At 42.1% G+C, this 21,024-nt stretch overlaps 1 protein-coding gene across 2 annotated transcripts; it reads left to right on the forward strand.

Moving 5' to 3' along the window:
- The first annotated feature begins 894 nt into the window (after nucleotides 1-894).
- On the forward strand, nucleotides 895-20,453 carry tcf20 (transcription factor 20). 2 transcript variants are annotated; one of them, XM_052553863.1, is made up of 6 exons: nucleotides 895-1,289; nucleotides 10,205-18,045; nucleotides 18,169-18,262; nucleotides 18,381-18,430; nucleotides 19,250-19,334; nucleotides 19,409-20,453. In XM_052553863.1, the coding sequence occupies exons 2-5, from the start codon at nucleotides 11,128-11,130 to the stop codon at nucleotides 19,304-19,306; spliced, it is 7,119 nt and encodes a 2,372-aa protein (XP_052409823.1). In that variant the 5' UTR covers nucleotides 895-1,289; nucleotides 10,205-11,127; the 3' UTR covers nucleotides 19,307-19,334; nucleotides 19,409-20,453. The 2 variants fall into 2 exon arrangements, with proteins under 2 accessions (XP_052409823.1, XP_052409822.1); XM_052553862.1 differs by having other exon boundaries at nucleotides 19,412-20,453.
- The last annotated feature ends 571 nt before the right edge of the window (nucleotides 20,454-21,024 follow it).

Genomic DNA, 21,024 nt, shown 5'->3' on the forward strand with positions numbered 1-21,024 from the left:
ATAAATATAAAACAACAATGGCAAAAGATGGAGAGAACAAACAAAGCCTTGATGTTGCCATGCTGTTTTCATTTCAGACTGAACAGTTACAGATGCTCAAGCAGAGTCTGGCTCAAACAAACACACACACACACTCTCTCTCTCTCTCTCACACACACACACACACACACACTCTCTCTCTCTCTCTCTCACACACACACATGTTTGTTTTTGTGTAAAGTGTGTTCATCCCATAGGTGTAATGGTTTTTATACTGTAGAAACTGTATATTCTATGGCCCTTCACCAACCCTACACCTAACCCTAACCCTCACAGGAAACTTTGTGCATTTTTACTTTCTCAAAAAAACTCATTCTGTATGATTTATAAGTGTTTTGAAAAATGGGGACATGGGTTATGTCCTCATAAGTCACCCTCTCCTTGTAATACCTGTGTCATACCCATGTCATTATACAGAGTTGTGTCCTGATATGATACAAAAACATGCCCACACACACACACACACACACACACACACTGATTGATATTATTGTTGTATGGCGCGCGGATGTCTGTTAATGTGTGGCCTATAAATGATCTGCACTCAGGCCGCTGTGATTCAGTTGCTATGGTAACCGTGATGGAAATAGCCGCGCTTCTCCGTAGGAGCGGATCGGAGCGCGAGCGGGGGGGCGGGGTTACTGTGGAGCGGGGGGCGGGGAGCGGGGGGCGGGGGGCGGGGGGGGGGGGGGGGGGGCAGTTTATAAAATGAACCGTTAATCTGATCGACGTGACCGGAACACGACATCCGTTACCGGCCCGTCCGAACAACCTCACGAGCCAATCAGAGCAGCCCATGACGCCCTCACATATACGCCTTAAATCAGCTAACAGTATTGTTAGGACTAAAGCACACTAGTCCAAGCACACTCGATGAACACTACAGAACTGTGTTATTCGCCCACATGCAGCTTAATGTTCTCTTCCAGATCAGATCCATCCACTCCTGTCAACAAGTGAGAGCGCGCGCTTCCCGCTCGATCGCGCGCGTCGCGTCTGACGCGTGTGCGTGATGGATGCGGTGCGCGCGTGAGGGGGGCGGGAGCGCGTGGAACGCTCGAGCTCCTCTCGTTCGTTTTCTGACGCGAGAAAGACAAAAGAAAAAAAGAGAAAAAAGCCAGCAGAAGAGAAACGAGCTCGTGCTCGCGGAATACCAAGGCCCGCTCGGTTCGGTGAGGTGGCTGTGAGCCGCGGGTCGGTGCAGGCGGAGCGCGGGACTCGAGCCCGGGGAGATCGGACGGGCCTGTCCGGTAAAAACATCACATTATCATACGTTTGTGTTGATCTGAACGTGTCGTTCTTGTCCGTTTCCAGCGTGGATCGTGAGTGCGTGTGTCACCGTGTTCGTGATTTCTCCTCACGATCGTGTTTATCTCCTTTGACTGCATGAGCGTCGAAGCGTGTCGCGCTCGCTCGCGTCTTTCCGACGCGTCGATAAACGAGCGCGTTGGGGCTGTGAGCCCAGTGTTTCTGCCGAATCTGAGCCATGCTAAAGAGCTAATGCTAATGTGCTGCTGTGATGGAGGTGCTTTGAGTTCTAGATGGTTCCGAGTCAACATCATGTCGGAGCTCCATCATTATTAACAACAGATTGTGATTTATTCTCCTGAACACACACATAACATTACATGCTCACAGTATCACTGGAGACTCATCATCATCACCGTCGTCGTCGTCGTCGTCGTCGTTGTTGTTGTTGTCACTATTTCAGTAATGATGCCAGAGTAAACTAACCGAATCCGTGAAGATCACACACACACACACACACACTGTGAGCGTCATCTCCAGTGTGTTGTTTAGTTAACAGATCAGTTCAGAACTACTTTGACTCTGTAAGACTGCAGTAATAAACTCTAAACACTATTGTGTGAGAGACAATAGACACGAGTCCACATGAGTAATGAACTCATTAAAGTGCCTGGGACCCTCATTAAAGCCTCTGCTAATTAAACACCCATCCCTACATCTGTCTCTCAGAGAGAATTCCTCACAGTCTCTGAAGACTAGCACGTCCCTAGAATACTGGGCCAAACTCTCTTTTATACTGTCAGACTTCATAAACGTCACACATTCTGTTTTTATGTTTGTAAACCCAGTATTTACGCTGTTTTCTTCCATACAGTGAACTGCAGTGATGGCGCTTCTAACTAAAACAGGGTTACCGCGGGTCCTTAAAGAGTCTTAGAACGTCTCAAATTCAGATTCGATGGGTCTTAAATATTTTCAGTCCCATTACTTGAAGAGATGTCTCCAGTCTGATGGACACAGTGGACAATCACTGGACAGACAGACCTCCGCTGTAGTTAATGCATGCTAGTTAGCTGACTAGCCTCCTAGCTAGTTTGAATGCACGTTTAATGAAAAATGGCTGGAGAATTTGACTTCCCAACCGGACACATTACGTGATTAAAACTTAAGTGACAAAACATAACTAGTGCAGCATCAAAAACACCAGAATGATTCCGATTCAACACAATCAGTGATTTAGTAAACATAGTTTGTTTCTGAATGATTCAGCATTTTGAATGAAACCGTTAACTGAATTGAACTAGGGTGACCATATGCATCGTTCATACGGGACACGTCCCGGCCAGGATTTTAATAATGCCTAAAACATCCAGAGCAGTTTGACCAATAACATGCAGGTATTGTACACAATCGACCAATTGTGGGGCTGCGTGTGAGAAGGTGAGATCTAGAGGGAACGATCAAAGCGATGCAAATATGCGCATGTGTTTGTTTGTTCGATTGACTTGAAGCGTCGCTGCGCACAAATCCCCCAAAAAAACAGTGCGCAACAATGCTTTCAAGTCAAATGAACGAGCAAACACGTGAAAGTGATTCGAAAGCATAAGGAGCCATCTTTTTTTTCAGCAGACAAGATGATAATGGTATAACTAATTTTATAGAATTAACATACTGAATTTCACTGGAAATTTTATTTTTTATATAAATAAGGAACTGCATTTCTTTAGTCAATTAATAAAATATTACATGTTACACTGTATTTGGGATTTTAAGAACAAGTGGAAATTGTGCTGAATGTTTCATTTCATCCAAGTGAAATTAGCAAGCAATTAGACTGAATGTACATTCGTTTTAAACGTGGAGCCAGGCGCGAGGTGACGCAGGTTGTGCGCGTGCGTCGAGTCTCATCTATACGGCCAGATGTGCTCGTGGAGAGGTGCGGTGCTGGGAATATAACCGAGCGTTACGAAACAGACTGCGTGAGTGCAGAGAGTGTGAACGAGAATGAGAAGCATTCAGAGACACAGTCTGTGTGCAGGGCACTACACAAGATCCCAGTCCTAATGACCACCCCCCTCCCTCCCCCCGAAAATATATATTCTAGACTTTTCAAGGGCCCTCTCTTCCTTTGGGGTCCTGGTAATCAGTACTGGTTTTACCCCCAGACCGACGCCCCCGGCTGTGTGTGCGTTTTCTGAATGAGGAATAGCGAACATGCAATAAGAGATGCTCTTGATAAGCATTGTGACGCAGCTCTTGTAAATTATATTTTTTGTTCGCTGTCTGTCTTTTCAAAGTTTAAGTTACATAACGTTTTTCTTTAGTTTTAATTTCCCTATCTATTGACCTGACCCTGTAGACTCCATAATCGCATTCGATTCAATTTCGATTAATCGCACAGCACTAGTTGATAGTACTTTGAAACAGGATTAATCGCTGCTTCAGTCCAACGGAAACAGAACCTATAAATTGTGTGTAAACATTCACCGTGATCAGGGGATGTCAGTAAAAACCTCACCATTACAGTTGTACATATTTAGGGAATTATGAAATCCATTTTATTATATATTTTTTTTATATTACGACTAATATATATATATATATATATACTACCACTGAGGCATTTATCAGTGGTTCTCAACTGGTTTTCATCAGGACCCGGCCTTTACACCAGACATCATGTGCTCTTCATTTCTAACAGCTTGTAGCGTATCTGTGTGGGAATAGTGGACTCAATTTTAAAGGAGGCATGACGGTACTTTTTAAAACGTTTGCTCCTCTTATGAATATGTTCCTCTGTGAATGAATGGCCACTGTTCTGATTGAACGACGCTTCATCATAACATGTAGAGAAGAGCTTTGAGTCTGAATGAGGGAAACCGTATGTTTGACAAGGACCATCACAACATCACCAGTGATTACAGACACACTTATTACACACACACTGCTTCAGATATATCATTTAATCAGTGCTCTCCAGAGCAGAAGTCCAATGAAAATAATCCAGATTATATATCTGACCCTGCAGCACAAAACCATCTTTACGTCATCTGAAAGCTGAATAAATAATCTTTCCATTGATGTATGGTTTGTTAGTAGGACAATATTTGAAAATCTGAAATCTGAGGGAGCAAAACAAATCTAAATATTGAGAAAATCTTCTTTAAAGTTGTTCAAATGAAGTCCTAACCCTAACCCTATCTCAACAAATTAGAATACTTCATAAAACCAAAAAAAAAATTACAATTTTTAGTTAATTGTTGATCTTCTGGAAAGTTTGTTCATTTACTGTACATGTACTCAATACTTGGTAGGGGCTCGTTAAGCTTTAATTACTGTCTCAGTTCGGCGTGACATGGAGGTGATCAGTTTGTGGCTCTGCTGAGGTGGTCTGAAGCACAGGTTTCTCTGACAGTGGCCTTCAGCTCATCTCATTGTTTGGTCTCTTGTTTCTCATCTTCCTCTTGACAATAGCCCATAGATTATCTCTGGGGTTCAGGTCTGGAGAGTTTGCTGGCCAATCAAGTAGGGGTGCTCCGATCACGATCGGCCGATCGTTAATGCGCATCTCGTCAGTAAAGCCGGTTTTCTAATCAGCGGTTAATTCCATCAGGTGCGTGATTTCACATAGAGCAGCTGTTACTACACAGAGCCGTTGTTAACTGAGAAGAGGGGCCAATAAACGCTGAAAATTAACGTGATTTGCGCATCTTCTCTATTAACAACGGCTCTGTGTAGTAACAGCTTCTCTATGTCAAATCACGCACCTGATGGAATTAACCGCTGATTAGAAAACCGGCTTTACTGACGAGATGCGCATAACGATCGGGCCGATCGTGATCGGAGCACCCCTACAATCAAGCACACCAACTCCATGGTCATTTAACCAACTTTTGGTGCTTTTGGCAGTGTGGGCAGGTGCCAAATCCTGCTGGAAAATGAAATCAGCATCTTCCAAAAGCTGGTCAGCAGAAGGAAGCATGAAGTGCTCCACAGTTTCTTGGTAAACGGGTGCCGTGACTTTGGTTTTCAAAAAACACAATGGACCAACACCAGCAGATGACATCGCACCCCAAATCATCACAGACTGTGGAAACTTAACACTGGACTTCAAGCAGCTTGAGCTATTGAGCTTCTCCACCCTTCCTCCAGACTCTGGGACATTGGTTTCCAAATGAAATGCAAAACTTGCTCTCATCTGAAAAGAGGACTTTAGACCACTGGACAACAGTCCAGTTCTTCTTATCTTAGCCCAGGTAATACACCGCTGATGTTGTCTGTGGTTCAGTAAATTCTTGTGAAGTTCACTAATATTCTTGAATCCAGTTTTCTTGACAATCCTCAATCCTGTGGTTCTCTCGGTTGGTTGTGCATCTTTTTCTTCCACACTTTTCCCTTCCACTCAACTCTCTGTTAACATGCTTGGATACAGCACTCTGTGAACAGCCAGCTTCTTTGGCAATGAATGTTTGTGTCTTACCCTCCTTGTGAAGGGTGTCAGTGATTGTCTTCTGGACATCTGTCAGATCAGCAGTATTACCCATGATTTTGTAGCCCAGTGAACCAAACTGAGAGACCATTTTGAAAGCTCAGGAAACCTTTGCAGGTGTTTTGAGTTGATTAGCTGATTGGCATGTCACCATATTCTAATTTGTTGAGATGTGTTGAGGTGTGTTTTTGCTAGACTGCTAGTTCCCACATATCAAATATTTATAAAATGTCAAATTAACATTTCATGCTCACTCATGTATTTATTATTCATTTTAGTATTTATTTGCTAAGAAGAAATATACAGCATCAGAATGCTGTTTATTTACTTTACACGATCCATCACATATTTACCAGTATTAGCAGGTGAAACCACAGATGTGGTATTTCTCCTGGTGGTGTTTCTGTCAGGTCCAGTGTGATTGTCTCTGTCCTTCTTTTGATGGGAGTTTCTTAGCAAAGCTGCATCATCTTGTGATTGGTTTACAGCAGTGCACACTGAATGACCGTGACACACTGTCTGGTGGTTTTACTACATCTTTAGTTCATCGTGTATCACTACAGTATGAAGAAATAGTGCTAGTGAACCATCCATAGACATGATGATGATGAGCATGTGTGTGTACCTCAGTGTAAAGTTTTTACTTCTTGCACTGATTTGAAAGTTGCAGTATGTTATTGTGCAGTGGACTCATGTAAAATCATTTCAACTTGGGCCAAAAAAATCACAAGAACAGTTCATATCTGTCGATATTGATAATTATCACAGTAAAATTTAAATCTTTATTTCTTTCAGATTTCTACTCTTAAGTTACAGGTGTATAAACCAGACCGTTAATTGTGGATTCAAACGACTCTTTATGGTCAGAACATCACACACACTTCATGTTTTTTAATTCTATACACTTTTCCAGTCATTTTGTGCCTCTTAGAAATTAGGGCTAAATTATTCATTTGTATTGTGATAATATCGCAATATTAAAAAAATAAAACACAATATTTTTGTTGCAGAGGCTGTGATTGCACTCAGATTAAAAATAAGATATCAGATAAGAGAGTAAAGATGTGTGTTCGACTGGACTTGAAGATCGATCGGTGTCTGCTCTCTTCTAGCTCTCGCAGTACTTCGATGTCACACCGATCGATCTAACCAGCGCTGCTTCAAGTCCAACACATCTAAGTGTTCAGAGGAAGCATCAAGCCAGCACACTGTAGTGTTGCCAAGTCTGCGGTTTGTATTTTACCCCTGGTATAGTCACCTTTTATTTATATAGCGCTTTAAACAAAATACCGGAATACCAGTGGACCCCCCTGGAAATGAGTTTTGAGTAGCAATTAGTGATGTGTCGTTCTTGAACTATCCGTTCATTTTAAACGAATCTTTAATGTGACTCGAGAGTCGTGGCGGGGAGTGATGCGTTCAGTCGTGCATGCGTAATATTCTATAGTAGTAATTCACCTGTGTCAGGTAAAATAATTCCAGGGCTCAATAGTTCAGGGCTTTATGATCAGCAAAAAAAAATTCCCATACTAGTGATGCGTGGGTCAGTGCAGGGTGGGTAAAGAAATAGGAAGTTTATTTGTGGGTCGGGTCATAAAAACAAAATGTAAAAAATCTGTTTATATTGCATGCAATTTAGTGGTGGAAATTGATTCTTTCAAGAGAGTTGTTCATTTTCAGTTCGCTTTTTGCTTCCATCGGAATGAATTCATTCTGATTGATGAATCCGAATGTAGTGTCTACATGAACGCTGAATAAAGTGATAAGGTTGATGTGTGCGTGTACATGTCACAAGCTTCTGATCAGATTTACTCTTGACGTGCAGAATGCATGAATATACAGAGTTTACCGCTGCTGCCGCAGTTATATATAGTTATATTGATCAAACTCCTAATTAGGTGATGACCAGCACATGAACTGTTGTGCTGCTTTACTTCACTTAAGCAACAAAAAAAGTAGTAAAAGTGCCTCTTGCCGCACTCAAAACTAGTCGTCTGTTGATGAGAGTCTTAAACAAGGACTGGTGGGATATGGTCCTGCTCCACTTCACATACACTGAGTGAAAGGGGAGATTTATAATGACAGGACACTTACTTATGACACTTTATTCACCAGGAAGAACAGCTTTTTCATACGTCATTACGCTATTTCTACGTCACTGCGCATATGCAGTACTTTCCAGTTTCGGTTTTCAATCCGATCAAGTGTTTACATGTCCTCTCACTCGGATTACAAAAGGAATAAACCACCCCTTACAATCCGATTGAAATTTTAGTCTGATCGAGCCAATTTAATCCGATTGATGTGTTTACATGTGACTTTTTTATTCTGATTGTGCTTCTAGTCCTATAACGATCAGATTAGAAGGGTCCATGTAAACACAGCTACTGATTCGTTCGGTGACCATTTCTTCGTATTACACAAATACGCCAGCAGGTGGCGACAAAGTGTCACATGTGTTATGTCTTAAGTCAACGAACGTATTTACTTGTGACAAAAACTAATTTGGCTTTATTAAAATGTGTGCATAATCACATTAAATAGTCTAAATAAGTTGTTCAGAAGAACAAAGCACAAGGTTTTCTTGCATAATTAACATTTTAATTGTTTGGTTAGTTCATTTATAATATATAACATGACTAAATTGGGGATTAAACGTGGAGTTATGTTCTGTATGTTAGATATGAAAACGAGCGTATCTGCACAGAACCTATAACTGTGCTTTGTGTCTGCTGATTACTGATCGAGATTTACATGCTTGGCTCACTGACTCAATCATTTAATTCACCAAAGAGCGATGGACCAGTTCATTCAATTCGTTCCTGAACAAGAAGAGCTCTCGATCTCATTCAGTGAAGGGCGTATTGGTTCACTACTTTCAACAAATTTAACAAATTTAAAACTACTGTAAAGAGTGTTGTGATGGAGACATGTTCTTGTTTTTCTTAAGAGTCTCATTGTGTTTTATATATATATATATATATATATATATATATATATATATATATATATATATATACAGGTCCTTCTAAAAAAAATTAGCATATTTTGATAAAAGTTCATTATTTTCCATAATGTAATGATAAAAATTAAACTTTCATATATTTTAGATTCATTGCACACCAACTGAAATATTTCAGGTCTTTTATTGTTTTAATACTGATGATTTTGGCATACAGCTCATGAAAACCCAAAATTCCTATCTAAAAAAATTAGCATATCATGAAAAGGTTCACTAAACGAGTTATTAATCTAATCATCTGAATCAACTAATTAACTCTAAACACCTGCAAAATATTCCTGAGGCTTTTAAAAACTTAATAATAATAAATAATTGTATTATTATTTATTAAATAATTTTAAAATAATTATATATATATATATGTGTGTATATATATGTGTGTATATGTGTGTGTGTGTGTGTGTGTGTGTGTATATATATATATATATATATATATATATATATATATATATATATATATATATATATATATATATATATATATAATACACACACATATATACACATATAGGACCTCCTGGTTAAATAAAGGTATATTAAATAATAAAAAAACAAATCACATGCTCAGTCACATCTCATGAAGGCTTTTGGCTGGAGGTTGAGACAGGATGAAACTGTTCACAGAGCTGTTCACGAGCTGCTAATAGCACCACACACTCGTGCGCTGCAGTGGAGGAAGGAACTTCAGTGAACGAGAACTAGGAATCAATGGATTACATAAACGAGAACGATTCGTTCACCTAAAATATTTGTTCACAGACTAATTATCACTAGTGCAATATTTTTGTAGTCAAAATATTAATATTTGATTAGGTTTCTTGATAAGGTTATAATACGAAGGTCTAAGTAGCAATGTGACTTCCATGATGTCTCGATTCACAGGGCGGGTAAAGAGATTTTACTTTACTTGCCGGGTGGGCTGGGGCGGGCCAAATCATTTCATAAAACCAGGACCCATGGTTGGAAAAAAATCTGACCCGTACATCACTAACCCATACCCATCTCTGACTTGGCTGGAAGTTAGGATCATATTTCTAAATATTTTTTATAGTAGTATATACACACACCAATTGTTTAACTTTAGGAGACATTGATTTATCTTGACTCAGTCGGATGGATTTGAGTTGATCTGAACAAAGTCAGTCATATACATCTGGGATGGCATTTTTGGGTGGAGTATCCCCTTAAGATTTTACAAAATAAGATTTGGATTTCATGGCCATTTAAATGTTTGGATGTAATTGTAGACTTACTACAGACAAATTGAGTGTAGTTGGGTTGTTATTTGGTTGTTAAAAATATGAATGTAACACTAAAGCTGAGTTCTCAGTTAATATATAATATAACACAAAGTAATAGTAATATGTAGTTATGCATAATATTAACAGTTTTCTCTCTGTTTTCAGAACATCTTCCTGTTTCCAGAGAAAGAAAGACACTATCATATTGAGAGGATTAAAAGAGCAACTGGAAGGCATGTCACGGACCATGGAAAACATGATGCTAGGACAAGCTACACTGAAAAATACCTTACTGTAATGGGCAAGGACTGGATGATCAAAGAAAACAACACATTTGCTGGACTGAATAACTAACATGGGAAATGACAAATGTTTGGATACAGCTGGAAAATATTTGTTGGTGAAGATCTTAATGAAACATGGCTTGAGCATGTGCCGAAAATCCCTATTACACAGGAAATATGATAAAAAGTCATGATTTTGAAGGATTGATCTTTCTCAAGCCATTTCAGTGTCAGTGAATACATGTGCCAACTAGAGAAAGTTTTTTTATTTGTTTTTTTTTTCGTCTTTTGCAAACCTGTTACTGAACTATTATAATTCTACTGCATGGCTGCTATCCACATCCGTTCGCACATTTACCAAATGGCAAGATGTTTCACACTACAGTATCAAGATATTGACATTCTCTTAATGAAACTTACTTGAGTTGCTTTTTTGGTGGAGTATTTTTTACCTCTTGTCTAATAGACATTTTGTGATAACACTAAACCTTCAATCATTATCTTTTTCCAGACATCTTTTGATCTAGTGCCAAACCACGTAGTAGCATTTGTGACACCATTTCTGTGAATGAATGTGCAGATGCTGCATTTCCCATCTTCACACTGTTTTTACTTTTTGACTTGAGCAGCAAATTGAATCCCCTTGCTTTCTAAATCTCAGTTATGACATTGTTTGGGGCCTTCTACATTTATGTTACAGATGTGTTTGTAGATTTCTAATACTAAGCATTCCAGTTTGCCATTTGGGTCCTCTTGAAAAGAAAGATTGCTAAAAACAGCTTTTGAAAAACTGTAAACACAAAAATGCAGAATTTTCCCAACACTCCAGTCCCTCTTCATCCGGGGTTTAGCCGGGCAGGAAGTGTTGTTGGTTCGCCGTATCAAGCCCACCCTTCAGACCTTCAGATATCTCCCAGAAACTCAGAGGATTATGTGGCCAGGCAACAAGCTCAACCTAACATGCAGAGCCATGGTCAGCACCTGCGGAGCCAACAGCATCTTCTACACGCTCCCCCTATACATGGCTATGGATCCAGAAGAGCAGCTGGAGAGCTGACACAGGGAAACACTCACAGTGGAGGAGGGAACTCTTACCGTAAGGACAGTGTGGATTATTATTTCTCAGTGAGTGGACGAGAAAGAAGCAGGAGAGGCGGAGCTGCATATGGTGCAGGATTTAGATACTCAAACATGGATGGACATGCACCTCATCAGTACCAACACTTATCTGGTTCAGGGTCATCTTCTGGAATGATTTCTCCCTACTCTATGGATTACAGCTCCGGCAGTGCCTCTGCAGTTGGGAGTAGTAATAGCAGTGGCCCTGGTTCCTTTTCTCCTTCCCAGCAATACAGTCTGGCTCATACCGCTTCAGTACAATCAGGTGCTCAGATGCATCAACGGCAGCATGGTCATAAATATCCATCACATCAAGGATTGCACCAAGGTCAGCATCACCGGACCCTGCATTACACGCTTTCTGGAAACAGAATACCCCCTCAGTTTGGACACTATGCCCCACTTAATGCAACTTCAGGCTCTACTGGAATGTATAACTCTCCACCGCAAAGATACGACATAAGCAGCAGCAGCACGGATGCCAAAATGAATAACTCTCCCACTCGGCCTAATCCAAATACTCATACAAGTTCATCTGCTTCAAACAGCTGTGAGAATATGGGACAAAGCTACACATCATCAGCATATTCACCACAATCTCAGTCCCTTCACAAGCATGCCCCCCATTCCCAGCGCCCCTCTCAGCTCAGCACTGGAGCAGGTTATGACCCCTCCCTCAAAATGCAGCACCAAGGACATTTGCACACCAAACTGCCCCATTCCTCTGTGTCCTCCAGCCCTGCTCTGCCTACCCCTCACCCCTCTCAAGACCTTGCCAAATCACCTATGCATTCCCAAAGTCAGCAGGCTCACATTCATCAAAACTTCAGTCCCATATCTAATCCCTCTCCTGCTCCATCTGGCGTGCAGTCTCCAAGCTGCAGCTCCTCTTCGTCTCCACTAATGGGGAGTTCTGAAGGAAACAGTGCCAATACTTATCTGCAGCCATCATCAAACCCCTCTGTTTCAAATGCTCACAGCAGCCAAAGCCATGGAAATCTTCTGCAGGCCGTACCTCAGCTGAGCCCCACTCCCAATTCAAATAGCAGCATCAGTAGTTGTGGTAGTGGAATAGGAACTAAAACGGCTGTTTTGAACCACAGTGCAGGCATCGGTCATGTTGCCATGGGTCAGAACCGAATGAGATTAGGTCTTCAGGGTGGTCCAGAGGAAGATGGCTCCCTGTACCCTCATGACAAACTCTCGCAGGATCCTGGTCTAAATAGTCTCAATGCTCTGACCTCTCAAGTGGAAAATCTACCTAATACAGTGCAGCACATGCTTCTAACAGACACTGTGCTGCCCCTGAAGAAAAGCAGAGACAGTGCACATCACCTGCAGATGCAGCAAGGGTCTCAGTCTTTATCAGGCAACCAAAACAAATCTGGTAATTCCAGTGCCAGCGGTCAGACCTTGGTGAATGAAGAGAGTTCTGAGATGCTGGAAACAAAAGGGCAACAACAAGTAGAACACAAGAGAATTAGGCAGGGAAAGGGAACAATCAACGAATCTGAGCTACAAAGCTTCCCATCATCACAGAGTCGGATGCCGTCAGAACAGAGTCAACAAGGATTGGATCTCCAGGTCAACACTGGAGTCATTTCAACAGCTTCAAAACAACCATCCACTAGAGATTCTCAATTAAAGACAAAAGAAACAATGATTGCCACCTCCTCCTCACCACCATCAGTTCATCCTTCTGCAGAACTCAGCCCAAAACAACCAGTATACCCCCCTGCTTCTCTATCTCCTATTAACTCAGCACATCCAAACTACGTGGTAAAAAAAGACCTTTGTGATGAGAATGAAAGTGGAATGAAGGGACGGAAGATCAAAATGATAAAAGATGAAGAATGTGAGGTTGAAAATGCAGGTCCTACCTGTGACAGAGAGAATTCAGAGAACAGACGGTCAGTCCCTCCCACAAAGGATGAAACCGAGACCGATGCACAGCATTTTGAAAAACCGAGTAAAAATGTGAATTTATCAGAGCAACATAATTTTGGGGGTGTTGGAGTTATTGTCTCTGCTCGATCTGAAGTGAATACTGAATCTGGCAAGCACACAGGAGCCAGATCTCCACATTATGGTGTTTCACATTTCTCAAATAAACATAGCAATCCCGAGGACCAACGTGATGTGAATGTCTTAAGAGAGACTAGAAATCACAATGGAGAAGGGGAGATGTGCATGGAAACATATGTGTCACAACATTTTTCCCCTAAACAAGAATTTGGCCAAAGCTCTCAACCTTCAATTCAGTCTCACTTAGCGTCATTTAAATACAGTAATCCCGAGGTACACTATAATGCTGCAAAAAGCAAAGGAAAGTTAGGACTAGGGAGTAGTATGGGCACAAACAGATGCCAGAATTATCATCAGCTGCAGGCCAGCTATGGGTCTATAGGCAGGAAGGAGATTGGTGTTTTTGCTATGGAAGGGGGGAGGGCTGTCGTCTCAAGGAGTCAAGATAGCAGTTCTCAGTTTCAGCAATCATTTCCAAGTCTTTTGCAAGAAGTCCTCCAGGGTCATCACTTAGATAGAAGATATGGACGTCCTGACCAAACGTCTATTGTTCACCAACAACCTCAAGATATATACCAGCACCGTTATCAAACTAGACTGCCTTACAGTATGATTGAAAATTTGAGTTCGCATGCAATGGGCTCTCAAACACTTAAGAGTGGACTTAATATCAAGTTCAATCAAATGGCCTCTGGGAAACCACCAAATTCAAGTCAAAATCAGGGACCAGATAATGATATTGTTTTAGGCCCTCATCCCTCTTGGGATTCTGAAGCACATAAGCCCAATGTGACTCATGGGATCTCTTTAGAAAAAGGCAAAACCAGTCTGTCTCCCAACCAGTCCTCCCACCTGCAGCAGTCTTTAGATCTCACAACAGGAGCCCCCTCAGAGCACATTAACTTGGCTGACTATTCTTTGCAGCACAGAAAACCACCCAGATATGATACATCTTCCTCTGCTGTGGAACAATTGCTTTTACAGGAAGCTGAGCCATTGGCATGCGGTGTAGGTCCTATCAGTTACACTCAATCTCAGACATCCTCAGGACGCTGCTCAGTCATCTGTGATGTGTCCCCTTCTCGACGAACAACACCAGAAAGAGGGAGAGTACACTCTGGGACCTCAGTCATTCAGCAGCCATTTTCTGCTTCTGGATCAAATGAAGAAGAATGTTGTAAGGAAGAAACAAAAGCAAAGAAAGCACAAAACTTGGAGGACTCATCAAAGACAGAAACTGCAGGTCAGAACACCGATAGTTACTGCAGCACCCCACCCAGTAAGGAATCTAATAAGCTCCTTCATCCCCCTGTAGATGTTGTTTCCGATACAGAAAAGACCAGCAGTGCCAAAGGCAACAGAGAAACCACTAGCAACTTGCCATATCTTTTGCAAATGTCCTCAAATCCCTTGTCCTCACCACCAAGACACCAGTCATTCTCGCAAGCTGTTGACGGTTTCAGAGCATATGGTTTCAGTGACACCATGGATGGACAAAAAATGATCTCCCATCCTACACCTCATAATCCATTCCACACAGTATCAGCCTATTCTAAAACCACACCATCTTCTAACAAGTCACATATGTTTCCACAGAGTTTACCTCCTCATGAAAGACCCGACTGGACTCCTGACAGACAAAGGCTAAGAGGTATAGATAGGCACATTCCTCAGAGACTTTCTGAAGAGAAGTGTAAATCTCAATCTTCAATTGATATTCTGCCTAGTCAGCATCACATATCTCCACAGCACTCTTATCCCAGTTCACACTTTGACATGAAAATGTGGGATACTTATCCTGAAAGAGAAGGGGCTGGACAATCCACTGTAGTCCCTTGTGAGCATGTTGGTTCTCAACCAGTCACAAATGCTGGCCCCAAACTGGGAGAAGAGAACATTTTAGATAAGAGTGCAGAAAACAATGCCAAATCTTTCCACTCACTGGCTCCGGTTGATGCTGTTAGTCCTGCTGGGCACACTGGTAAGACTACCCAAGGGAATCAGCAGGGGCAGAGAGTAACCAAAACTGGAACGTCAGCTGAAACCAACCCTTTAATCATGAGAAGGAGAGTTAGATCTTTTATTTCTCCTATTCCAGCTAAAAGGCAGTATCAGGATGTTCCAGGTCAGCGAACAGGATCAGCTTATCACTCCCCACTATCTCAATCCCACTCTGATTCGAAACTTGCAACCAACAATGGTTCTGGCAGTACTGATACTCAAACAAAATTGTCATCTCCTAAAACACAACATTCTATACACAGTGCTAATTCACCTCCTCAATCCAAAGCAAAGTTTATTTCCCCAAGAAAGGGTCATGGTTTAAAACTTGAGGCAATTGTGCGAAAAATTACTCCCAGTGTAAAAAACAATGAATTCAACAATGGTCAAGTGGCATCGGACTTTTCAGAAGTATCTCATTACGCCTCTGACATACCAGACCCTGAGGGTGGTACATCATTTTCTAGTGTTTCTCAAGGAGAGGAGACCTGCTTATCTTACCTTGATGATTCTCCTACTTTAGATGATCTTATGCCATACAGAACAGTTGAAGATGCATTCTCCTGTGATTCTCAGACCCTCAAACCAGGTACAACAGCTTCTAGCACTAGTGCCCTCAGGAGTTTGCCAAAAGATTTTGACTTTGTTTTAGGTGCTGCTGGATCTTCAGGATCATTGGGTGAAAGTGATAAGGATGATTTTACTTTGTTAGGACCCCTTCCACCAGCTCCTCCATTACCTTGTCCTGTACAGGGATCCCCTCCTCCATCTTCTTCTGCATTGTCTGACATACAGCAGTTCACAAACACTTATCAACAGCTGGAAACCCGTCGAGGTGAGCAGTCGGCTGCTAACTTGCTGAGGCAGAAACTAGAAGAGACTGGCATGGGCTTTGATGATTACCCAGGTGGGGATTACTATGGGACCACCACTGGCCACAGTCAGAGCCCTGGGCACCACCTTCTGTCCCGAGCTTCTCAGCACCAGATGACTTCTCTCAGGTCAACCAGTTCAGATACTAAAACATCAGAAAACACTGTCCCCAAAGGTTATTTTCCATCAGGTAAGAAAAAAGGTCGCCCAGTGGGCAGTGTGAATAAGCAGAAACGTGCCCAAGCACAAATTCAGAATACAGCAGCAAGCATACCTGTGGACTCTGTTCCCTCACCCACAGCTGAACCTCAGTCTGTCCCAATCCCAGACACTGCAAGTGAAGTGCCCCAAGTATCAACACCATCGGACCAGAAACCCTGTCCATCTTTGTCACCTCCTGCTCAAACCCAGGTGGTAAAAGTGGATGTAGAGAGCGAGGAGACCCAGCCGGAGTTAGATGTGAAGCCTGTCAGACATAGACCGAAAAAGGGGAAAGAGGGCAATGAGACTCCTGCCGATCAGAGAAAGAGAAGAAGAGGGATGGCTTCCAAAGAGAAGCTGGACACCCAAGCAAGCAGCAGGGGAAATATCAGCCCATGTGGAATATTATCAGATGCCAGGAGTAACTTATTTACTCCTTACATACATGTGGAGAAAAAGATAGCAGAGATTGGGGCTGTCTGTACAATCATTAACGCAGATGATGAAAAATCAAAAGGTGGAGGCAAGACTGGTCACTTAGGGGTTGATGGCCAATTAAATACTCCTCCGTCATCTCAACATGTGAGAAATGATAATGAAAGAACAAAAGAAAACTGGGTTTCAGAGCCTGTTGATTCTGCCCTGCAGTCAGGGAAGACACTTCCTACATCTGAATATGTTCTGCCAGGGCCTGTGATATCAGAGACTGGACATACTGGTCGCCTCCTATGCTGCCTTTGCCAGAAATGGGCCAACTACAAACATCTCGGGGATCTTTATGGTCCTTTTTACCCAGCTGAGTATGCGGCCAAGCTCCCTAAGAATCAACCTCAAGTCCGACAAACCTTGTCCAACCATGGGGCATCTACAACAGGTTTCAGTATGACATCTGTTCCAATAGAAACTACTCCCCAGGATACAAGATTACAGGACTCTCAGAATATCAAGTCATCTACAGATAGTGATTGCACAGTAAGTCAGGCGACAAACTCAACATCCCCAGCCACCACCATTGGCACTGTCTCTCCCAGCATGGGTGAAGAAATGCCTTTCCAGAATGTTAAGATGAGCAGCTCCCCCTCAAAGGTAACGGCTCACACCTGGGATCTGGCTGGAGAACTGACAAGCGGGCTGGGCACATCAAAAGCTCAAGAACTGGATGGTGAAATTGTTTTGAAGCAGTTGCATGTTGAAAATACACAGCAAAGGCCCCAACACAGAAAACTGACATCCCATCCACGCTTCAAACGCAGACATAAGTCCAATGAGCATTTACCTCGAACTGTCCCCATCAACAGCAAAGCATCTCTGCCCTTCCAGCCTCCCCCACCCAGCCTGGACTCTCTGGATCCAGTGGCCCAAATGGCCCAGCTCCCACTTGTGCCTCTGGACCCCGAGGAGCTGTGGGTGCATGAGGGCTGCATCGTTTGGACCAGTGGTGTGTACCTGGTCAATGGGAGACTGTATGGCCTTCAGGAGGCACTAGATGGTGCCAGAGATACAGTAAGTGGAAAGTGCTGCAGTTTGTTGGCTTGCTGTATTGTGTGGAAATAAGTGACTTATGTTAAGTATACAGAAATTCTTGTTTGTTTTATTTGTAATATTTCTGACATTTGCACTCTTCAGAGCTGCTCTCATTGTGAGATGGTGGGCTCCACACTTGGCTGCTACAGTAAAGGCTGCACGCTGAGCTACCACTACCTCTGTGCCATAGAAGCAGGTCAGTCGTGACACCACCTCGGCTTGCACTGGTTCTATTAAAGCAAAATCCACATGAATATTTGTGATCAAACAAGTGCCGTTCAGAGCTAAATCTTTCGGTTTTAACCTCATTCTAGGTTGCTCCCTAAATGAAGACAACTTTTCTCTGAGGTGTCCAAAGCACAAGGTAAGAGAATAAGACTTCACATCTAATATGGAAATGTTAAGAAGCACCAAGATATACATGATCCTGATGAGAAGTTTCATCCTCTTGGTTCTTCTGCTGGTGTGTATCTTCTTGTTTGTCTGTTTTGTGATAGTTCTCAATGAGTCCCTGTTTGTTGTCAGCAGTCTGCCTACACACTGTTCTTCAGAAAAATCCTGCACATTCTTTGGGTTTCCAGCATTTTCTGCACATTTGAAATCTTCCCATCAGTGACTATGATTTTGAGATTCATCAGGGACTCAAACTATTGCAAAAGGAGCAAACATTTGCTAAAGCTAAGGAAGGGAACACATTAAATGAACCGCTTTACACTTGAGTTTAAATATGTAGAGGCCTAGGTGTGACTGTTTTTTTAAAGATAACAGCACATTCTTATTTCTATGGCGACACATTCAGCTTGTCATGAAGTGTGATGCAGTTACATGCTGCTGTGTGGCTGATGAACTGGGTTTTTAAACCTATTAACTAGAGTAAAACCTCTCCTATTCCAGTGCTCAAATATGTGGAAGTAAATGTTTTTAAATGATTGTATATTGATAATTTTTAGTTAAATGCTAAGCTCTAGCAGTCTGTGGGCACAGCAGTGTTTGCTTACAGTCAGAGTCAGATTTACATGAAACGTGAAAGTGTGTTCTATAGCTTTCTAAAACTTCATAGTTCATAGTGTATGAAGTTCTACAGTGCTTGACATGACAGATTCTGTTATTATTGCCTCTTCCATAGGTAGATGTTTTCTGCTAGTTGTGTGTGGTTGTGTTCACATGTGTTCTGCTTCAACAGAGCAACAGAATTGGCAAGCCTGGAGCGGCGTATCTGGAGCAGTCAGAGAGAGGATGAACACACACTCGTCCCGCACAGATCAGACGTGAGTGTGCTCTTTCTGCAGGTTCTGATGCTGCTCTTTGACCTCTGTAATGACAAGCGTGTGCTTCGCTCCAGCAGAGATCACGCCTGACTGTGTGAGATCCAGCCCAAGAGGGACGCCATCATGCTTCCAGATGGAGTTTCCATGGTGACCAATGGATACATTTTGGAATGTAAAGTTCAAAGACTTTCTCTAAAGAACAGTAAAACTGCTATGAAAGAGGTTTTCATTTATCACCTGTGCTGTGGGGAAATGTGTCACCGCCACAGGAGGAAAGGATCTGAGCAGAAGACCTTCCTCTGAGATGAAGAAACCCTAACTGCCTTTCGAAACACGGATTCAGTTCACAGAGATGACTTTGACTTTTGAGTCCACCGTTGTCATCTGTTATCTTTGTTCATTCATTCTAGCACAAACTGTGTGGTGGAGCTCTGCATTGGGAACAAGAGAACTGAATGAGAGCAGGGGACCATGTGGAAAGAAGAGAGAGAGAGGGAGGCAGTGTATTTACACCAGTTATATGTAGTATTTTATCATATCTCGTATTATCATTATTTTAAACATCACTATTGTTTTAATCAGTATTTTACACTTAGATTGAGACAGAGTTCTGAGCGTTTGATGGATTGTCCGTATCACTAATCTGACGGAGGACCAGCCGTTATGACATCACTGAACGCACTCGATGACATCATCATCATCATCATCATCAGTGTGTGGAATGGAAGTCCAGTTTCCACAGAGACGTTGTTGTCATGGAGATGCAGATGTATTGCCTTCGAAGGTGTGCCTGTTTGTGTGTGAATGAGGTTTGCTTGTTTGATAAGTGTTCTTATTTTCCACCTCCATAGATGAGGGAAAGGACAACCAAATGCACATGGCTTATTTTTGACCGGAATAAAGCGTACAGATGGACTGCATCAGGAGCTGCGCTGGGTTTACCGTACGCTTGTGAAGGAGCTGATCTGTCCTTCTTTTGACAAACATTCAGGCATGAGTGAAAAACTCCATCGACAGAACAATCGCTGTCATTTAAAGAAAAGAATCACCATATGAAAACATGTACTAGAAAACTGTCGATATGCTTCTGACTCATGAATACAGTTATACAACGGAGAATCTCTGGTGTTTCTCATTGCTGTGTCTCTCTCTGGCTGTTCTTCTCTTCTCGTACTGTGTTTGCAGTATATGACACACATGCTGTTCTGTGTTCTGTGACCTGCTCATACCTGCAAACACTGAACAATCTATCAAATATGCTCATTTGGGGATGTTCTACACATTGGAGTTGGTTCAGAATGACATTGCTACCTAACAACATGTTTTATTCTAATTTCAGAATTGAATAACTGCTGCTTACTATAAGTTTTTATTATATATATATATATAAGAGCTGAAGGAGAATCCGGGGTAGTTTTGATCACTGCCACGTCGTCTGGCTGATCTTTCTCCATTGGCAGACATTCAGAAGTAGCCGTGTGTTTTCATTTAAATATATCTGAGATGTTTTATCAGTCATTCTGTCTTAGAGGGTCTTAAACATCAAATGGTTTTCTATTTGTCTTTGGCATCACTGGTGAAGGTCTGAGGTCTTTTGGAAGAGCAAGACTGTTGCTGTCTGTTAATCTGAAGTGTGTGTGTGTGTGTGTCTTCAGGTAATTGGTCATGATGACGTCATCTTCCTGCAGCT

This window comes from Carassius gibelio, chromosome A3, assembly GCF_023724105.1.
Source record: "Carassius gibelio isolate Cgi1373 ecotype wild population from Czech Republic chromosome A3, carGib1.2-hapl.c, whole genome shotgun sequence".
NCBI classification, from domain to species: domain Eukaryota; kingdom Metazoa; phylum Chordata; class Actinopteri; order Cypriniformes; family Cyprinidae; genus Carassius; species Carassius gibelio.

Bases quoted from the DNA above. Each gene is read 5' to 3' on its own strand.
- tcf20 (XM_052553863.1), top strand. From the start codon at position 11,128: ATGCAGAATTTTCCCAACACTCCAGTCCCTCTTCATCCGGGGTTTAGC. The intron at 18,046-18,168 runs GTAAGTGGAAAG...TGCACTCTTCAG, and splicing joins TAGATGGTGCCAGAGATACA to AGCTGCTCTCATTGTGAGAT. The intron at 18,263-18,380 runs GTCAGTCGTGAC...ACCTCATTCTAG, and splicing joins CCTCTGTGCCATAGAAGCAG to GTTGCTCCCTAAATGAAGAC.